The 20,482-nt window shown below is 41.1% G+C and overlaps 1 protein-coding gene across 1 annotated transcript in view; it reads right to left on the bottom strand.

The window, feature by feature from the left end:
• The window catches only part of EPHA6 (EPH receptor A6), a 1,133,516-nt gene that overhangs the window by 47,911 nt on the left and 1,065,123 nt on the right, over positions 1-20,482 (bottom strand). Inside the window, exon 16 of the mRNA XM_045286264.1 lies at positions 3,315-3,464. Within this exon, the coding sequence (XP_045142199.1) occupies positions 3,315-3,464 (150 nt within the window). The remainder of the gene's footprint in view (positions 1-3,314; positions 3,465-20,482) is intronic.

Here is a 20,482-nt window from a genome sequence, read left to right as displayed (position 1 = left end):
TTGACTTTCCTCTTGTCCCACTATCGTGCTCAGTTGTCATTTGGATTTCAGTTATTCCTTTTGGTTATATTACCATTAATCACACCCTACCAGGCCTCCTACACCCTCCTCACCACTGATTTGGATCACTTGTTGTTCCTTGTCCCTGGGTTTGCTAGCACCACTACCTTTCCCCACATCTCCCCTTCTTCCATGTCCCCCCGGAACTCACGGTCCCGTTGTTTTCTCCTCCAGATTGTTCATCCAGCCTGTCTTATTTAGACAGACCTACAGAAATAATAACATGCACAAAAACAAGACACAGCAAAACCAAGCAACAATATACAATAAAACATCAACAACAACAAACCAATGACAAAAAAACAAAATAAAACACAACAAGAAAGAAAAGCTTGTAGTTAGTTCAAAGACTGTTTGTTGGCCTTTAGGAGTATTTTCCAGTCCAGTCTGATGGGGAACTATGCCCTGACCCCAAAGTCCACCTTCAACATTCCCTGGGGACCTCGCCGCTCCATTCCCTGGCTGTTCTGTTGCACCCCCTTAGTGTTTTGCCTTGGTGTGGCGGGATCAGATCGGGCGCAATTCCTACATAGCCAGTTCCCTGTTGATGTACTGCTGCAATAGTTTTTGAATGATCTTCAACAACATTTTGGTAGCCATTGATATTTATGATCTATTTTGATAATATCTGCATTCTGTTGGATCACCTTCCTTTGAAATGGGCAACAATATGGATCTCTTTTAGTAGGTTGGCCAGGTAGTCTTATGAGTTCTTTAGTGAGCACCTCCTGTGTTTCATCAGTTTGTTAAAACATTTCGTCAATATTCTGTCAGTTCCTGGAGCCTCGTTTTTCCCTAATACCTTCAGTACAACTTGGAATTTTTCCTTCAATAGTGCCAGTTCTTCATCTCATGCTACCTACTGAATATATGAAGCCCAAACCCAAACTCACTGTCATTGAGTCAATTATGATTCATAGCATCCATGTGGGACAGGGTAAAACTGCTCCTGTGGAGTTCCAAGACTGTAGCTCTTTACTGGCTTAGAAAGCCTCATCTTTCTCCTGTGCAGTGGTTGGTGATTTTGAACTGCTGACCTTGCAGTTAGCAGTTCAACAAGTCAACAGTACTCTACCATGACTCTTGGTTCTTTCTGATACAGGGACTCTGTATTCTTTTATATTCTTTTGATGCTTCCTACTTTGTTTATTGTTTTGCCTATTGTTTGCAGGTGCCGTCTGGTTGGCTCTGACCCATAGCGACCCTATGAATAACTGAGGGAAACACGGCCAGTCATGAGCCATCCTCACAATTGCGTCTATGTTCGTCAGCCCATCACCACAGCCGCAGTATCAATCCATCTCACTGAAGGTTTTCTTTTTCGCTGCCCCTGTACTTTACCAAACATGATGTCCTTTCCAAGAACTTGCCCCTCCTGACAATATGTCCAAAGTATGTAAGACAAAGTCTCCCCATCCTTTCCTCTAGAGGGCGCTCTGATCGTACTTCATCAGAACAGACCGGTTTGTCGTTTTAGCAGTCCCTGTTACTTGCAGTACTCTTTCCCAGCCGCACAATTCCAATGCCTCGATTCTTCTTCAGTCTTCTTAATCATTGTCCAACTTCCACATGCATATGAGGCCATTGAAAATATCTTGGCTTTGGTCAGGAGCCCCTGCGTCCTCAAAATAGCATCCTTCTTCTTTAATAGTCTCAGGACATTTTGTGCAGCAGATCTGCCTAATGCACTGCATCCTTTGACCGCTTGACGAAACTCCATGAGCATCGATTGTGGATCCAAGCAAGAGAAAATCCTTGACGACTTCACACTTTTGTCCATTTATCACGATGTTACCTATTGGTCCAGTTGTGAAGATTTTGGCCTCTTTTACATTGAGCTGTAATCCGTACTGAAGGCTATAGAATCTTTTAATTATATTGCAACTTGAGTTTTTTTCTGCCGGTTCTTTCTAAGAAATGTCAAATGTGTTATTCCCTTATAAATAAATATAATTTAAAGATTTAAAATTGAACTTCCATCACTTCTTAGTCCCTTTTATTGCTCCCCCCACCCTTTTATAGAGTTGATGATTATGTTACACACTGAAGCATCTTTAGTTTTTGTGAACTGGAGAGAAGAGTTATGGTACACTTTTGACTTAAGGCTGAATCTCTATAGGACCCAGATACTTCAGTTTGTGTATTGATACAATGATTTGGAAAATAATGGTGGAGCAGTGTGTATAATCTCAAAACCACTGTTAGGGAGTTTCTGGACCCAATAAATAGGCACACACAAACTGGCAAGGACTCTGCTTTGAAAGCAATAGTACATGGCAAAGAGAGACCATTTATCGGGGCAAACAGACTAAAGTCTTCTTCTCTGTGTCTGACAGAAATGGTCAAAACTTTTCAGGAAGCAGTCTTTGAGATGCTTGGATAATTTGTGGATGGAATATGGTGGGGGGACAGTCTTAATTAATTAACAGGAAAAAAGGAAAGAAGTGGGAAAATGATTGCACTTTGCCTGTTGGTGAGGATTTTCAGCAATTACATAGCCTTTGTTTTCACATTCAAAGTCATATCCGAGGTGATTTCTCACTGTCGTAGAAATCATTCGACGTTTTAAGCAAATCAAGTGAGTGGACAAAGCCTGGATTCTCAGATGAGGATGTAGAAAATTAGAGTGCATTTTCCACCGTGGCAGCTTCCTCACAGGGTAGTTCAGGTACCTACATATTCTGGCTACTGTCTCTGTCACTTTGGGCAGGCTACAGAGGTCAAATGGGTGTTAACCGGCTTATTTCATAATGTCAACCAGTAAGACAAAATTTATAGTTGAAAGAGAAACAAAATGGAGTTCAGGAAGGATCTTGTATATCAAAAGAACCAAACTACATGACCTATGCTGTCCACCTATTACCTGGAAGCATTCATGCTTTTTGCTTTAAGTGTTATTTGGTCTGAATGGATGCATTAAATTGCCCTCCAGAAGAAATGAAAGGTCACCATGACCCTTTCTCTTGTTCTACTGTTGGCCAAGGCTGCTGCGTAAGAACAGCCATGCTGCAGTACCACAACACACACCACCGCTCGGATCTGAGATATGGATGAGGTACCCAAGCATGGGGCACAGTCAACTAAAACCCGAGGTGAAAGGTTACCCACCTTCTCAAAGTTGCCCCTAGACCCTGAGCGGATTTTCAGGCAAGGATAAGTGCTGATCTGAGTGAAGGGAAAGGTACAGCTCCCGCTCCAGGTCAGCAGTGCGCTTACATTCACAAGCCAACAGCAGCACGAGTGGTAGCACTTACGTCTTGGTTGGACATTTCCCAGTAAGGTCTTTCTCCATAGGACATCACCTCCCACATGACAATGCCGTAGCTCCACGCATCACTCGCAGAAGAGAATTTCCTATAGGCAATAGCTTCTGGGGCTGTCCACCTTATGGGAATCTTTCCACCCTGAAAAACAAATGGAAGATTTCTCAGCTGACTCCCTAAGTATGACAAGACAATGCGGCCTCGGTTTAAGACATCTTTTGTTAGAAAAATTTAAGCATTCCATAACAGTGTTGGCCTCTGAAAGGAAAAATCAAAAGGGAACCAGAATATTGTGTTAAACGTCAGAATTTTCCCTATAAAGCTTATTCAGTGAGAACAACTTTATTGGGAAATAAGTCACACTTCAGAAATACTTTATTTCATTCATTAGAGAAATTTATTTTCAATTTAGATTCACACAATTAAATCCAACAGCATGCCATTTGAAGAAAGTTCCAGATTATGGGGTATTAAAACCAAGTATCCCTTTAACATTCCTTACACCCTATTTGAATTCATAAATAATGATCATAAGTTCTAATTCCAAAGAAGACGTGGTTAAATACACAGCCAAAATATTCTGCACCAGTTCAGAGCTTCTGAGAGCTTGATTTCCTTTCCTTCCCTTTGAGTTATGATCACATTTATTTTAAACCAAACCAAGCAAGCCCTTAACGTGACACAAGAGCACCTGAGAAGGAGAATCTCCCTTTGGAACGCTTTAAGCTTGTCGATACTTCTGTTTGTCACTGTTCAAGTTAGCCTTTGAACACACGAAAGAGATGAAATGAAATTGCATGAATTTAATCTGTACGGCTCAGATATGAAAGGCGGCCATTGTGTTGTACTGTACTTAATTTTTAATGAACGTTTATTATGTCTCATCTATTAAAACACTCTATGAATCCCCCTTTATTGTGATGAAAAAAATAAAGCAATCCATCCATTTGATGTGTAATCTTGGAAATCTCTGCCCTGTATCTTCGGCGAACAAGCGCGTCCTGGGTTCCACTAGATGGCGGAAGAGAACAGCGAGCAGCTCCGAGAGGTGCTTCTCGCACCAGGAAGACGGCTTGACTGCTGTTCGCAGCAAATCGCGATCCACTGCTTGAACCCACCTCAGAGCTGGGTTAAAACAGTAGGATTGTTTTATCTTTATCAGCAGTTTCATGGTTACAACATCGGATCACCCACTGTGAGCAAAGTCTGGCGTTAGGGCGCAAGGGTGGAAAGAAAGAAAGATGGGGTGCGTGCTTCCCCTCCTTGCTGAACTTGTTCAACATCTTCCAGCGGGAAGCCATTCACAGTCATTTAACCGCTGTATGTTGAATAATCCGAACACTACTTGGAGAGAAGTAAGCTTCCTCCGAATTAGGAACAATTTTGTTTTATAGGTAAAACGAGGACATTGATGGAAATCTCATTTCAAAAACTTGTAGCTGTGGAAGATTATGAAGGCCCATTTTAAAGGCTAGCAAACTGAGCCCAGAGATATTTAGAAACTAAGAGTCTCCTATCTCTTAATGTAGTAACTATGTAACACTATTGTAATAGCACCAATATTATGTGATGTTGATTAAAAAAAGGGGGGGATGTGCAAAACTAAAGACAACTATCAGAACTGACTTGATGGTAGTGAATTGAGTTTGGTGTGCACATCTAGGTATCATGACAGTTGTCAGGAGAGGCTGCCTGAAGCTTGCCGTTTTCACCATTGGAGCAATGGTTAAAAACAAAGCATCAAACTCAAACCCAAACAACCCCAGGCTCACTGCCACTGAGTCTACTCCCAGTCATGGCAGCCTTAGGGAAGAGATCAGAAGGTTTGGACCATCACATTTAACTTACAGGTTAGTGACACAAGTTTGTTCAAAGGGTGAGGCCATGGGGGCTTATTACGGTTCATTCTTCAACCCCAAATAGGTTGCAGGAAAAATACAAAACCCACAGCTAAATTCCAATTTCAGATAACAAATGATATTTTAGTAGAAGTAAGTCCCTTGAAGGAATACTTTCCCCCTATCCCTATAGTATATCTTAAATATTGTATGGGGCATCTTTAAGATTAGTCATTGCCTATCTGAAATTCAAACTTAACAGGGAATTCCATGTAATTGTTGACTAACTCTGGCAACCCTAAATCAAAGCATTAAAAATTGTTAGACATGCAACTAATCCCTCAAATGGAATAACAGTAGCACCTTGGAATCTGAAAACATCAACTATGGTCTATAGTGCCATGAGGGCAAAGCCACTTGAGGTAGTTAGTTTATTGTGCCAACCTGGCAGATAAACACATGTGGGGTTAATTGAAGGGCGGAGGGATACATGGCTCGCTGAGCCTCGCCATTTGAGTTCTAGGGTCTCTTGCTTTGTGATGGTTGCACCAGGGTGCAGCTGCCTTAGCCAGTTCCCTGCTTCAGCTTGGAAGGCTGACTTCCTGACATTCCTGAGGAGAAGCCACATGGACCTACCCAGATGCAGGCCTGGGTGCTGGAGCACCCACGTGGAGACCCTGCCAGCACTGAGGTGTTTACACATTCACTGATTCGGCTTTCCCCCTGCAGTTGGCATCATTGTGTCTGTGTTGTGGGATGGAGGAGGACTTTGTGGATTGGTGTCGGACATATGGGTTAATGTTGGACTTGTGGGCTTGGGCAGCACTGGGTTGGGATGTTTTCTTGATGTGCACTTACCCTTTATATAAAAGTCTCTCTTATGCATGAGTTTCTGTGGATTTGTTTCTCTAAAGTACCCAGACTAACACACCGCTCCTGTAGGAACATACTCTGCCCATGGCCCCAAAGACTACTGTGTGCTATGAAGTGCCTCGGCCTTGCGGCTGTGAGCAGCGAAGTCACCTTTGTCAGATTGAGGTTGTCTCACAGAGGACACAGTTCCAGAAAATAAACATGTGACCTCAGGGTAGATGCCATAGCAGCAATTTCATCTGCAATTTCTGACTACGGATTTTTCTTTGACTGTTTTGGCAAATATATGTGGAAGTGCAAGTTGCTAGGCCGATAGGCTTTACCTTCACTAAATATTTATTGTGTTCTAATAAGACAGGCTACAAAATGGAGTTAAGAATTATTTTATGCCCATTCACTCACAAATGATAACTCATCTAAGTAATTCCTACATAAATTTGTTTGGTATCACCTATAACTGTCACTTCCTCTTGGTGACTTCATTTTTTCTCCTCAAGGGGAAGGCGGTACGGAACATTTGATTAATGGGATGATTATACTTATTAAAATATCAAAGTATGATTTCCCAAAATGTGTCATCTTTTAAAAAGGCAGTAAATATTTCCATGAAATTCTATTCTAAGTGTCATCTTATGGATGTGTGGAAATGGAAAGTATTAAAACAAATAAAATGTGAAAAATGAGATAAGTTTTAATGTAGGAAATAGAATTCTAATTAGCAACAATGTATGTTAACATGAGCCTGACAGGTTATACAAACTAGAATGATTCTGAACATGTCTGGGGTAGAGAAAAGGAAGCATTCAAATATTTTTTTTTCCAGGGTAAAAAGTAATTTTCTAAATCTCATTGAACTCCACTTCAGTTTATCTGAGAACTTCTGGATACAGACTGGATGGAGTTTACATTCAAGGACAGGCGAAGGCAGAAAGGAAGAGGTCTTTCAGACTCTCTCGTGCCCTCTATCCTGTTTCCTCTCCTAGAGGAAACAGAAACGTAGCTCTCCTTTTAGTAGAACGGACTAACTTGAGCTTCTGCAGCTTTCTCTCATCTACATGGCCCTGTTACCAATGATCTTGAATCATAGACAGAGCGATCAGACGAAGGTACTTTTCCCCCCGGGCATTAAACACCAGATGTCTGGTTCAGGTTTCACGGTGGAACACGTAGTAGTTTAGATCTAAAGCCACACTCATGGAAACACTCTATCCTGCTTTCCCATATGTTCATGAATTAAAAAAAATAACAAAAATGCACATCAAAGTGACTGCATGTAACTTAAAAAGCCTCCTTGTTCCCTAACACCCCTCTGATGCAGCAAACGCAGTCACTTGGGGCACAAAGGGGAACAGAGAGTCAGCAAACTAGCTTGCTACTGAAATGGCTGCCAGACAACCTTTCTTGGCCGTTTGGTTGAAGTCACCTTAGGAGCTTGTTGTGCCTGTAGGCGGAGACGTGAGAGGGAGCCAGGACCCCCTTTGTTTTTCTGCATCCTTCGGTGTGGAATCATGGTACAAGTATATTCAACTAACATTTGGGCTTTACAATTTAACCCTTTAATCATCAGAGCAGTGACGACACAAATTCAAATGTAGTATGGTCATAGTGTCTAAGACTGAAAGAAAATACAAAGATTCCATAGAAAAGCACTAAAAAAATAATCACTGCCATCGAGTAGATGCCTGGTCGATGCCTTTGTCCAGCATAGTGACCCTGAGGACAGAGCAGCACTGCCTCTGTGAGTCTCCGAGGCCGGAATGGTTTACGGGAGTAGAAAGCCCAATCTTTCTCCCACACAGCGACTGGTAGTTTCTGAACTGCCAACCTTGAGGATGGCAGCCCAATGCGTAACCACTAAGCTACTCATAGTACGGCAAGAATACCTAAAAGCTCTCTTCTTTCTTATTAACTGGATCTGATGGCTAGCTAAAAAGCAGTAACTTGATAGCCAGCAATCTGCTTGTAGACTTTCCTTTTCTCAATCTATCCCTGTAGATTTCAAACTTAATATGAGCTACAGTACAGAATATCTCTATCTATATGTAGATATATTATGCTTAAAGGGTTATTTAAAGCATGTTCTTCTTTTTCAGTGAAAATTGTTATTCTCATCCAATATTGAGTCACAGATATTTTCTTAATTCACATGTCGCCACCCGCATCAAACAATTTCATTAACAACCCTTCAGATTCACACAAGTGCATGTATGTCAGCTACCCCAGGCAAGAGATGCACTTAGGAAACTGTGCAATAGGAATCGCTACTTGCCAGGAGGGCAGCAGTAAGCACTTCTCTTCTGAGGGAGTCCTTGCTGCTACAGGCCCCCACACTGAAGACCCAGGACTCAGAGGACAAGATATGTACTGGCTTTGTCCACCATGAATGTTGTCACTCCATCGGCACAGTTTCTATGGTCTCTTCAAGGGATATGGCCAATTACAAGTCTCACCTTACTCAACAAAGCCCCAAAGTGGACAGTCTCAAATAAATGTGGATAGCATGCTTTTTCGTTCCTCCAAGTCCAGATGCGATTTATCAGTAAGGAATTATTATTATTATTTGTCATATTTGATGTATGCTTTTGGTGAAGGTTTACACAGCGGTGTAGGTTCGCTTTTCATCATTTCTGCATAAGTTGTTCTGTGACGTTGGTTCCCGTCTTCACAGTTTCCTTCTGTTGTTCTCAAATTAAGGAATTCTCAAGGGTAACTTTGTCTAAATAACAATTTCTTTTATGAGCTGCATATTCTCAGTGAGAAGCAATTTCACTATAAGTCATTGTGTGACCTTAGGCATGCTGTGAGCATCCGGAGTCTGAGATCTCGATCTAGTAAGTTGAGGGGCTGCAAGTGCATAACTGTTATGGATTGAGTCATGGCCTCTCTTATCAACATGATTAAGTTCCCAAGAGTGCTGTGAAATTGGCATGATGCAAACATGGAGGGTGACCACTTCAGGTCAGAGATCTTTCATAACTATCAAATTACGTTATTACATATCTACCAAATTACATTGCTACTTAACTGCCAGACCCCTGAGAATCATAGCCCAGCCAACCTGACACAATCGTAGCCACCATAGCCAGCATTACTCTCACCTTAAAGGTCGGTGTTCTTATTGCCAGATTGTGTAATTACTTATTGTGTAATTATTGTGTTTATTGTGTAATTACTATTACACACGATTTCTCAATAGGACACTTTCTTAACATTTAAACTATTGTAATTGCAAAATGTCAGGTAAGGAGATTGTTGATAAGGGGAGAGAAGCTGGAAGGTGTAGCATGAGGTACCATTGAATGTGACCTTGTTTGGAAATGGTTTTTGAAGATGTTATCAGTTAACATGAGGGCATACTATTAAATGATTGAGCCTACTCCAATTTGAGTGTTGTTCTTACAAAACTCAAGAGACCTAGACAGATAGCCAGAGGAAGGCCAGCCACATGAAGGAAACCATGGAATGCCTAGAGTGACCAGAAACTGGAAAACTCGAAGGGGCCTTTCCTCCCTTGCATAAACCCTAAGAAACGACAGGCAATGAGGAGCTAATAAGAATGAGTACATGGACCATTTGTAGGCCCTTGCAGAGGAATCTTGGGGAGGAGATGAGCCAGTCAAGGTGCAATGTAGCAATGGTGAAAAATACAACTTTCCTCTAGTTCCTAAATGCTTCCTCCCCCCGCCACTCCCTATCATGATCCGAATTGTACCTTGCAAGTCTGGCTAGACCAGAGGGTGTACACTTGTACACATAGGAACTGGAAACAAAGGGAATCCAGGGTGGATGATCCCTTCAGGACCAGTGGTGTGCCAGTGGTGTGAGTGGCGATACTGGGAGGGTAGAGGGAGAGTGTGTTGGAAAGGGGGAACTGATTACGAGGATCTACATGTGACCTCCTCTCTGGGGGAGGGACAACAGAAAAGTGGGTGAAGGGAGACGTCGGACAGGGCAAGATGTGACAAAACAATAATTTATAAATTATCAAGGGCTCATGAGGGAGAGGGGAGTGGGGAGGGAGGGAAAAAAATGAGGACCTGATGCCAGGGGCTTAAGTGGAGAGCAAATGTTTTGAGAATGATGAGGGCAATGAATGTACAAATGTGCTTTACACAATTGATGTATGTATGGATGGCAGTAAGAGTTGTATGAGCCCCTCATAAAACGATTAAAAAAAAAAGAATGAGTACAAGGAAGAAGAAAATGCTCTAAAATTGATTGTGGTGATGACTGTACAACTCTTTTTAATATGATTAAATCTTTGTATGAAATGTGAATTATATGTCAATAAAAGTGTTGGGAGGAAAAGGGATGACCGACAAATTGATTTGGACTTTTAGACTCCAGACTCGTGAGGTAATACATTTCTGTTTGTAGCACATTGCTTTGACAGCCCTAGACAAGGGATACAATTATCATGTAATAGGAGAATTATAGTAAATTAAATATTTTCCCCAGAGTATCTCAGCATTCATTAAACTCTAAGGAGCTCAGCATATTAGTTGGTGTCTAGACTGTGTGAGTGGACAACCCGATGACAGACAGTAAAGGAGACAAGCACACTCTTAGGTTACATCCCAGTCGAATAATTAATGGTCACAGAAATGACCCTGAGAGGTGATGAAGAGGTAAAGTAACCTCAGCGCCTTTTGTTTAAGAAGGTAACAATAGATAGACTGCACTTTAGAAAGCAATGAGCCAAAGCATTCACATTCCCCTTTTGTTTCTAACTCACAGTGGGGAACTCTTCATTTTCGGGAAAACTCACTACTGAAGCCTGTTCAAACCCATCACCCACTCTGAGGGAGAAAGACGAGGTTACCGGCTGCCATAAAGACTACAGTCTTGTAAACCCTATATATGAGCACCATGAATCAGAGTCATGTTGTTTTTGTTTTTGGCTGAGGTCAGATGAAAGAGGCATTAATGTGAAATTAAAATAACAGTAGATTAAAGGTTCTTGTGGTGAATTATGTGTGGCGGGAGTGGTCTGGTTTCAGAAACATAAGGACAAGGCTTAACGTCTTAGGCCTTCATTCATGATGGCGTCCCAGAGAAGTCAGCAAAATATCATGCATCACCGAAGATACCACACATCTTACTGATATAGACAGCCTCCAATAGGGGACTATTTCCCTCCTCAGAACTGCTGAGCTTAACAAACAAGCCAATTTTTCTGAGTATTTCCTTTTGGTATATATTCCCAAATAAATAATTTATTTTTTGAAATGCAAAACCACATCATATTAACCTCTTAAGGTTACATCCTCCCCCTCTCAGAGCAGCACAGAATCCCTCTTTCATTGTGGCTTACTGGTGTAAGTTAGCTTTGGTTGCAGAGATTTATTCTTTTCTGAAATATGGGCTAGTAGCTGTCTCATTAAAAAAACCCAACAAACCAAGATCAAAGACTAATGATGCAATGAATTCATTTGCAGCCACAAAGGAGACTCGTATGTTGGCTTCCAGGTAGCGTTTCTTAAGTGGAATAATGGAATAAGCACCTTTTCGTTGCCAGCACTTGGTAGGCACTCAGTAAATTATATTTCTTTCATCAGTTTATAGATTAACAATTTGTCTTTCTCTTTGGACGTGCTTGACTTATAGCCCAGGCCAACAATTCAATTCTCTTATATGGAGTCATTTAGTTCATCTCCATAGTGCCCAACCTCGGAGAGGTCCCATTCTTAATAAAGGACCAGGCCGTTTACTAGTCCAAAGCAGATGGACCAGCTTTGACACAGTTCTCATAATTTAGATTTGTTTTTCCCAGTTTCAGAAAATCCATATATCTTGGTTCAGTGAGCTCAATACCATGCCCATATTCTTCTTATTGCCAAGCCAGTGCCTTTCCAAGACCGGAGAGATATCTCCCTTGTCTTAATCTTTCAAGGGTTGATTTCTGTCATTAGAAAACATCACCTTATGCCTAGAGCGTGACCTGCCTCAGTGTTTCTATTCTCTTTGTAGGGTCAGGACACAGTGGTCAAGTGTTTCAAACATTTCTGTGTTTGTGTTGTTATTGTTTGCTGCTGCTGAGTCTATTCAAACTCATAATGGCCCTCTGGGAGACACAATAGACAGTGCTTTGCCATTTTCACAACTGCGACATTGTTTGAGCCTGTTGTGCCCATCTTCCTCACAAACTGGAGCCCTCTATTTACCAAGCTGGGCGTCCTTCAACAGGGGCTGGCTCCCCCAGTAGCCTATCCGAAGTATGTGAAATGAAGATTCTGTCATCCATAATTATAAGGAGCATTCTGGTTGTATGTTTTCCTAGACATATTGTGTTGGTTTGGGTTGACTAGAGAAACAAATCCAGAGATACTCATATGTGTATAAGAAAGAGCTTTATATCAAAGAGTAATTATACATTAAGAAAACATCCCAGCCCAGTCCAGATCAAGTCCGATATTAGTCCGTATGTCTGATACTGGTCTGTAAATTCATCTTCAGACTTACACAACATATGCAATGATGCCAAATACAGGAAGAAAGATCACAGGCCAGTGGGTGGAAAGTCTTGTGGATCCAATGGCAGTGGAAGCATCTCAGCCCTGGTGTTGGGCCTCCATGTGGCTCTGCCAGCTCCAGGGCCCTGCCTCCCATCAGCTTAGCTCTATGTGTCTTGTCAGCAAGAAGACAAAGCAGAGAGAGTGTCTGCCCTCCAGTCAGCTATTTATCTCCGTGGTGTCTCCAAATGTGGTCATCAAGCTGCAACCTGATGGACAGGCAAACTCCACCCCTTTGCAAGTTGACACATTATGTAACTACCACACATATTTATTTGCTCTTTTGCTAGTCCATGATATTTTCAATATTCTTTGCCAACATCTTAATTCAAAGACATCAATTATTATTTGGTGTTCCTAATTCATTGTCCACCTTTGGGATGCATGTGAGGCAATTAAAAATACCATGGTTTGAATCAGGTATGCGCTAGTCCTCAGGTGACATCTGTGCTTTTTAACACTTTAAAGTGCAATCCATCATTCTGTTTCTTGACTGTTCCTTTAATGGGTATTCCTTGTGGATCCAAGTACAATAGAATCAACAACAACTTCCATCTTTTCTCTATTTAGCATGATATCACCTGATACAGTTTGAGGTTTTTTGGTTTCTGTTTAAATTATCTTCAGGTGTAATCTGTACTGGTCTTTGATCTTCATCAATGAGTGATTCAAGTCCTCTTCATTTTCATCCAGGAGGGCAGGGTGTCATATACATATTGCAGGTTGTTAACGAAACTCCCTCTAATCTTGGTGCCTAATTCTTCTTTACATAGCCCAGTTTCTCAGCTCATTTTTCAGGATATAGTTTGAATGAATGTACTGAAAGGGTAATACCCTGACACACACCTGTCCTGATTTTAAACGGAGTCATATCCATGTTCTCTGTTCGAACAACTGCCTCTTTGTGTCGGTACAGGTTCTGCATGAGCATAATTAAGTATTCTGAATTGCAATTCTTTGCAAAGTTATCCATAATTTTTCCTGATGCACCAGTCAGATGACTTTGCATAGTCACAGGTAAAATATGTATCTAATAGTCTCTGTTTTTAGCTAAAATTTATCTGACATTAGCAATGTTATCCCTTGTTCTCTGTCCTCTTTTTGAATTTGCCTTGAATTTCTAGCAGTTCCCTATCCATATATTGCTGGAACTATTTTTTTAATTATCTTCAGTAAAATTTTACTTGCGTGCAATAATAATGATATTGTTAGATATTTTTTCACATCCTGTAGACTCACCTTTCTTTGGAATGGGAACCAATCAGGAGCTCTTTGAGTTCTGTGGCAGCTCTTCCAAATGCTTAGCATAGACCAGTGAGCACCTCCAGCATGGCATCTATTTATTGAAACATCTCAATTTTTCTGCCTGTCATTTCAAAAGCCTGATTTTTCACCAATGCTTCCTGGATGACGTCTTCCTTCAATGTGGTCTGTCCGTGTTTGGTGTCATCAAGCCAATTCAATTTATTGTTCCCAGCATAGTAGACCATATGAATTTCTGATGGCAAATGGCCAGTAGCCATTCATTTCAGTCCAATAATGCCTTTGATAGCAATCTTCAAGCATTTTAATTTATTTGAAAAACTTCCATTTTCCTTGATTCATATTTTGTACATTTCACCTTCCAAGTATACATGGGTGTTTGCAGCTGTTTCTTCTCATTGAAAGATTCCCAAAGCTTTGCTCTTCCCATTTCATTCCAGTTGACTCTATTTGGAGGGGGCAGTTCTTCCCCATAGCACGCAATGTTCTGTTGCTATTCATAAGGCTTTTACGGGCCAATTTTTCAGAAGTAGATTGAATGGTCCTCCATTCCACTATGTAAGCTATGCTGAAAACTGTCCACCATAGGTGACCCTGCTGGCATTTGAAATACTAGTGGCATAGATTTAGCATCATATCAGCATCGATGCTGCCACTGTATGACACTCTGACAAACATAGGGTGGAATGTCTATACTTTTCTCAAATCACAGAAGGTATAAATCACTGTTATGCTTTCAAAATACTTATGTACAGTACTCATAAATTTTAAGTTGGGGGTAAGCAGATTAAAATGTGGAGTACAGTTTTCTTACCCTTGAATTCATAGTTGTGAAAATATACAAAACCAACCCCTTTTGTACTTAGTCAATCATTCTAACATGGAATGCTATCTTTTTAACCTTTCTCCTATCCTTCTGAATCTATTTTCTTTATGACCAGTATTATCCCTCTTCTTGTGCTTTCCTATAGCCCCCTGGAAATGCAGAGAATCAGTGCTCAGGCCGGTGGGGCCGGGTCACCTCTGGGACACTTGCCGTCTGTCTCACTGGCACCCAGCACCAGATTCTCTCTCTGATTGTGTGGTTCTTTAAAAATGTGGACATACTGTGTTCCCATAAAGTCTTGTGGTGGGCCCCTTTTTTCTTCTTTGTAATCCACGTTATTTCATTTAGCACTCCAGTATGACTGCATCATATAGTAGGAATTTAATTACTTTTTGCTGTCAGGATAGCTGGATGGTATGAATTAGGCAAACGATGTAAGATGAAAATCACAGTCTCAGAACCAGGCTGTGTAAAGGGAATTCAAACTTTATTTTTCAGTTCCTTCTTATTCATCATTGTGAATTTGGTTAATGATAAGGAAAGAAAGACAAGGATATTTCACAATCTGAATTTTCCATTTATAAGGGGATCACAAGAGAGACACTGACGGTCACTGGAGGAATTCATTAATGCTGCTATTGGTCTTCTTAATCTTTCTTTGATGAACATTAAAACACACACACACACACACACACACACACACACACACACACGCATCTCACATGCAGTTACCAGTGTCTCAAAGAAGACATGCTTCCTGTCTTCAAGGAGATCATGTTACAGAAGGAGAACCATCCATGTAAACAAGTAGTGGTGGCACAGAGGAGGAGAGCTTTAACTGAAGCCTACATCAGACTCCTGTGGAGACAAAAAGAAGGAAGAACCAGATTTGGGGATCTCTATGGGGAAAGACTGGAAGGTTTCACACGAGAGGTGATGGTTTAGCTGCCACTTAAAAGAAAAGTTACAAGTTTGGTTATTAAGTCAAAAAAGGAGTAAGGGTATTCTTTAAGAGAAAACAGGGAAGTCAAAGGAACAGAGGGTGTAACAGCACCTGGAGGAATTTCAAGTTGCCTGAAAGTTCTGGTGCTTAGACGCTGAGGAGGAATGTGGTGGCTGTCATATTGCAGCCCAGCAGCAATAGTCATACCAGTGATGGCTCGGTCAGACATTTAGAGGGGTAGCTAATGCATGTTCATATTGTCACAACTGCTTGAACTATGTTCCTGGAAAATCAAACTTTTAGAGTTTGGAATGAAACTATCACTATGTGTTAGGCCAGGTTGACCAGGGAAACAAATCCACTGACGCTCATATATGTGTAAGAAAGAGCTTTATGTTAAGATGTAGTTATATATCAAGAAAACATCCCAGTCCAATATACAAATCCGCATACAGACACATCAGTTACAATCAATGATGCTCACAGGCTGGTGGGTGCAAAGTCTTATGGATCCAATGGTGGTGGATGCATCTGAAGGGCTCTGGCAGCAACCAGGGACAGCCAGCAGGAAGGAGAAGGCAGAGAGAGAGAGAGGAAGGTCCCCCAGGCCTTCCTTATGAGAAGGCCAGACCCACCAAGAGGTGCCATCAGGCTGTGACCTGATTGACAGGTTGAATACCACCCTACCCTTTTCTATATCTTCAAATTGACATGAAATTATGTAACTACCACACATGAATTCCGCAAAATTATATGTCATTGACTTGATTTTCAAAATTTGTTTTTATGCTGTTCTACCGCACCCAAGCATTAAAGTTCTGCACCCATGTGCTAAAAAGTGGTGTAAATAAACCCGATTTAAGTATGAGAGAATGACAGGGATCTTGAGCCTTGCTTTTGACTTTTTGTACTAAAAGGTCTAATAAAAAAATAAATTCACTTTTCTTGCTGGCAGAATCACCTGTAATAAGTGTGTGCAACCATGCATCAGCGCAGGCAGGCTGAAAAGTCTAATTTAACTTGCATAATAGATTCACTGTTTTATAGCAGATTTTTCCAGTGAGTAAATTTTGGAAAAGCAAGGCTTAAAAAAAATCTATCCTCCAGTTTATTCTGCACAAGTTTCAGTATACCATTTGAATGTTGAAGCCTTCTTTCTGGTGAACGGCAGATGGCCCTGGAGGAGATCACTGGAGTGTTGACTGGCATGAAGCAAGAGATGATCTCTTCCATCGTGTGAGGATCTCACAAACCAGGGCAAAGGATGAGTTCAAGTCAAAGATGGTTTACCCAGTGATGGGGCGGGAATTTTCAAAGTTCGATCTGGATTTCTAAGAGGCTCTAAAACATTTTTTTAAATTCTTGTTTAGAATATATGCAGCAGAACACACTGGACAAGGTCTTCAGTTCTCATCTGTTTTTTTTCTTCTTTCTTTTTACTATTATAATATTTATTTATTTATTTTTTAAAAATCATTTTATTGGGGCTCGTACAACTCTGGTCACAATCCATCCATCCATCCTTTGTGTCAAGCACAGTTGGACATATGTTGCCATCATTATTCACAAAACATTTGCTTTCTACTTGAGCTCTTGGTATCAGCTCCTCATTTTCCCCTCCCTCCCCTGCCTACCCTCCCTCATGAATCCTTGATAATTTATAAATCATTATTGGATGTCTCCTGGCTCTTCCTCAATTCACTGTGCACATTCTCTCCCGCCCATCAATTTCTTTTGTCCTCTTCTACTCTGCTCCAATAACAAATATTCTTTGTATGCTTACATTTCTGGTCACTAAGTTTGTGGGCCAAACCAAACTTACTGCCATGGTGTCAATGCTCACTCAGAGCGAACCCGGTAGCTTTCCGCATCTGTACCTGTTACTGGAAGTAGAAAGTTCTGTCTTTCTCCCGGGAGCTGCTGATGGTTTTGAACTGCTTACCACGTGGATCTCAGCCCAAGGTGTGTCCACTACCACCAGGGCTCCTTTGTGGACGGTTTTTGTGTATAGTGGAAACCCTACATTCATTTGTGAGTCTCTGGTAAATTTAGTCTCTATTGAATTCCTTCTGGCCATTTGCCAGCAGTGTGAGTAGTTTTGTCCTCAGGCAGAGTGCATTAGAACCAAGATGTTTTGCTCTGCAGCCATTTATACTTTTGTGATGTGTTTCTTTGCAATTCCATGTCCTACATCACCACTGGTCTTCTGCAAATCCTTGGATGCTATTATCACTTTGTGCTAATGGTCTCCCACATCTGGATTCTGTGTGTTTCTCTTGCCTTTGTGCTGTTTAAAACTTAATCCATTTTCTCCTTGGATTGCATTTGGGATTTGGGTCTCCTTTGTACTCTAAAAGAATGCAAAGAGGGTAGGTTCTAGGAGGCAAAGCCCTTCTTTGCTTAGTTCTTTGCAATTTACTCAGTGCTTAGAACAGAGCCGGAGCTCAGTTCACATCAATTACGTGAATATTGAGATGTAACAAAATGCTAAGACCGATCAGTGATAAGGCAATGAAGACAAGTTTGGTGGTTTGTGAAAGACTGTGGTTAAAGGAACAAAAGAAGTGTGGGAGAAGGATGGACAAGGTTTCAAGAGAGGAAACACTGGTCCAGGATGGATGAGAGACGAGCCGGTCCACAAGAAGAAAAATGACAAACACACAGGTGCCCATGAAAACGGAGTGTCATTGGAGACCAGAATGTGAGTGAGGGCCTTGGCAGGGAGCAAAGATGGAGAAGTAAGCAGGGTGAGGTGAGGCGTTTAAAGAATTTGGGCCTGATCTTGTGGCAAAGAGAAGCCGTTAGAAGGATTCAAGCAAGGGTTTTTGTTTTGTTTAGTTTATGTTTTTAGAAAAATCACTTTGGCTTCACTGTGGATTGCTGATGGGAGAACAGGGGATAAAAAGAGGAAAGCTTAGAAACAGGGAACTCTTAAGTCTAAGGAGTCAGTAACAAACTTATCCCACCTACTCCTCAAGTACGGTCTATCTTTCTCTCTGATGCTTCCTAGTATTATAAATAATCTACTATCAGACCATTTATACAGTCATTACATTTGCCTGGCAGATGTAAGCATGGATACAAGAGTAATGCTGACAGTGGTAAGTTAAGGTGACGTGTCAACTTGATGGCCGTAGCTCTCAGCGGTTTGGCAGTTATGTAAGGAAGCAATTTTTCTCCTTATATGATGATGTGATCATCCTCCATTTTGTGATCTGATGGGGTAGTCTTCCATTTTTGCATAGCACTGATTTTAAAATAATGACCTGGTCTATGAAACCTCGCCATGTCAATAAATGAGTGGTGAGTTTATTCTATAAGTCACATATAACAACAAATTTTATATATTGAGGACATTGATTTGATTCCTCTAATTTGGTATTTGTCATACTATGGGGAAGAATGGGATGTAAATTTCTCTGCCTAACGTAATCTAAATGGAGTCGGAATTACTCTCAAAAACAATGTTGAAGAGATTTTAAAGAACGAAATAGAAAATGCAACTTTCAGAGCAGTACACTATAGAAATAATGTGCACATAAACTCTAAATCTATCTACTAGAGCAAATACTGTAAGGACCTTCTTAGAAAATTGAAAGTTTTCTTACAGATATTTAAAATTCACATTACTTCCATTTAATTCGTTAAGGTTTTGTGGGCATTGAGTACATATTAAATAGGTGGCACAAGTGGTTTTTGCTTTCTTGCTAACCTGAAGCTTGGTGGTTTGAAGCCACCACCCGGGAATGCAGACCATTCCCATTCAGGTGACAGTGCAGAACACCTGATGGTGCGCACAGGGTCACCACGAGTTAGCCTGGACTTCACAGCAGCTGACAACAACAAAACCAAGTTTATGGCTTAAATAGTTGATCTGAAAGGGAAAAAGAATGGGCATGAACCTTTGTATTTTGTTTCTTTGGGGTTCTTTTCTCATATATAGTAAGTAGAAGAGAGCACTCAGAAATGTGAACCCTCATGGGAGAGGGGGAGATGGGGGGAAAGGTAGTGGTGTTAACAAACCCAGGGACAACGGAACAACAAGTTATTCAAATCGGTGGTGAAGAGGGTGTGGGAGACCTGGTAGGGCATGATCAAGGGTAATGTAACCAAGAGGAATTGCTGAAACACTGGTGGGGACTGAGCATGAGAGTGGGACAGGAGGAAAGTCAAAGGAAATAGAGGAAAGACCTGGGAGGCAAAGGGCATTTATAGAGGTCTAGATAAGGACATATACATATGCAAATATATTTATATATGAGGATGGGGAAATAGATCTATGTGCATATATTTATAGATTTAGTATAAAGGTAGCAGAAGGACATTGGGCCTCCACTCAAGTATTCCCTCAATGCAAGAATATATTCTTCTATTAAATTGGCATTATGTGATGCTTACCTTCCTAATACAACTGCTGAAGACAAAGCGGGTGAATAAGCAAATGTGGTGAAAAAAGCTGATGGTGCCCAGCTATCAAAAGATATAGCATCTGGGGTCTTAATGGCTTGAAGATAAAAAAGCGGCCATCTAGCTCAGAAGCAATGAAGCCCACATGGAAGAAGCACACCAGCCTGTGTGATCAGGAGCTGACAAAGGAATCAGTTATCAGGCAGCAAAGAACAAAAAATCATATCATTGTGTGCTCACCTCTATGATACGATCGCTGAAGACAAATGGGGCCATAAGCAAATGTGGCAAAGAAAGTTGATGGTGCATGGCTATCAAAAGATACAGTGTCTGGGGTCTTAAAGGCTTGAATGTAAACAAGCAGCCATCTAGCTCAGAAGCAACAAACTCCACATGGAAGAAGCACACCAGCCAGTGCAATCACATGGTGTTGAAGGAATCAGGTATCAGGCATCATCAGAAAAAAATCTTACCATAGTGAATGAGGGGGGGAGTGC

Source organism: Echinops telfairi, unplaced genomic scaffold (assembly GCF_000313985.2).
Source record: "Echinops telfairi isolate 266 unplaced genomic scaffold, ASM31398v2 ScPeMD7_6;HRSCAF=24_1, whole genome shotgun sequence".
Lineage (NCBI taxonomy): Eukaryota > Metazoa > Chordata > Mammalia > Afrosoricida > Tenrecidae > Echinops > Echinops telfairi.
This window is presented reverse-complemented; position numbering and strand designations above follow the sequence as displayed.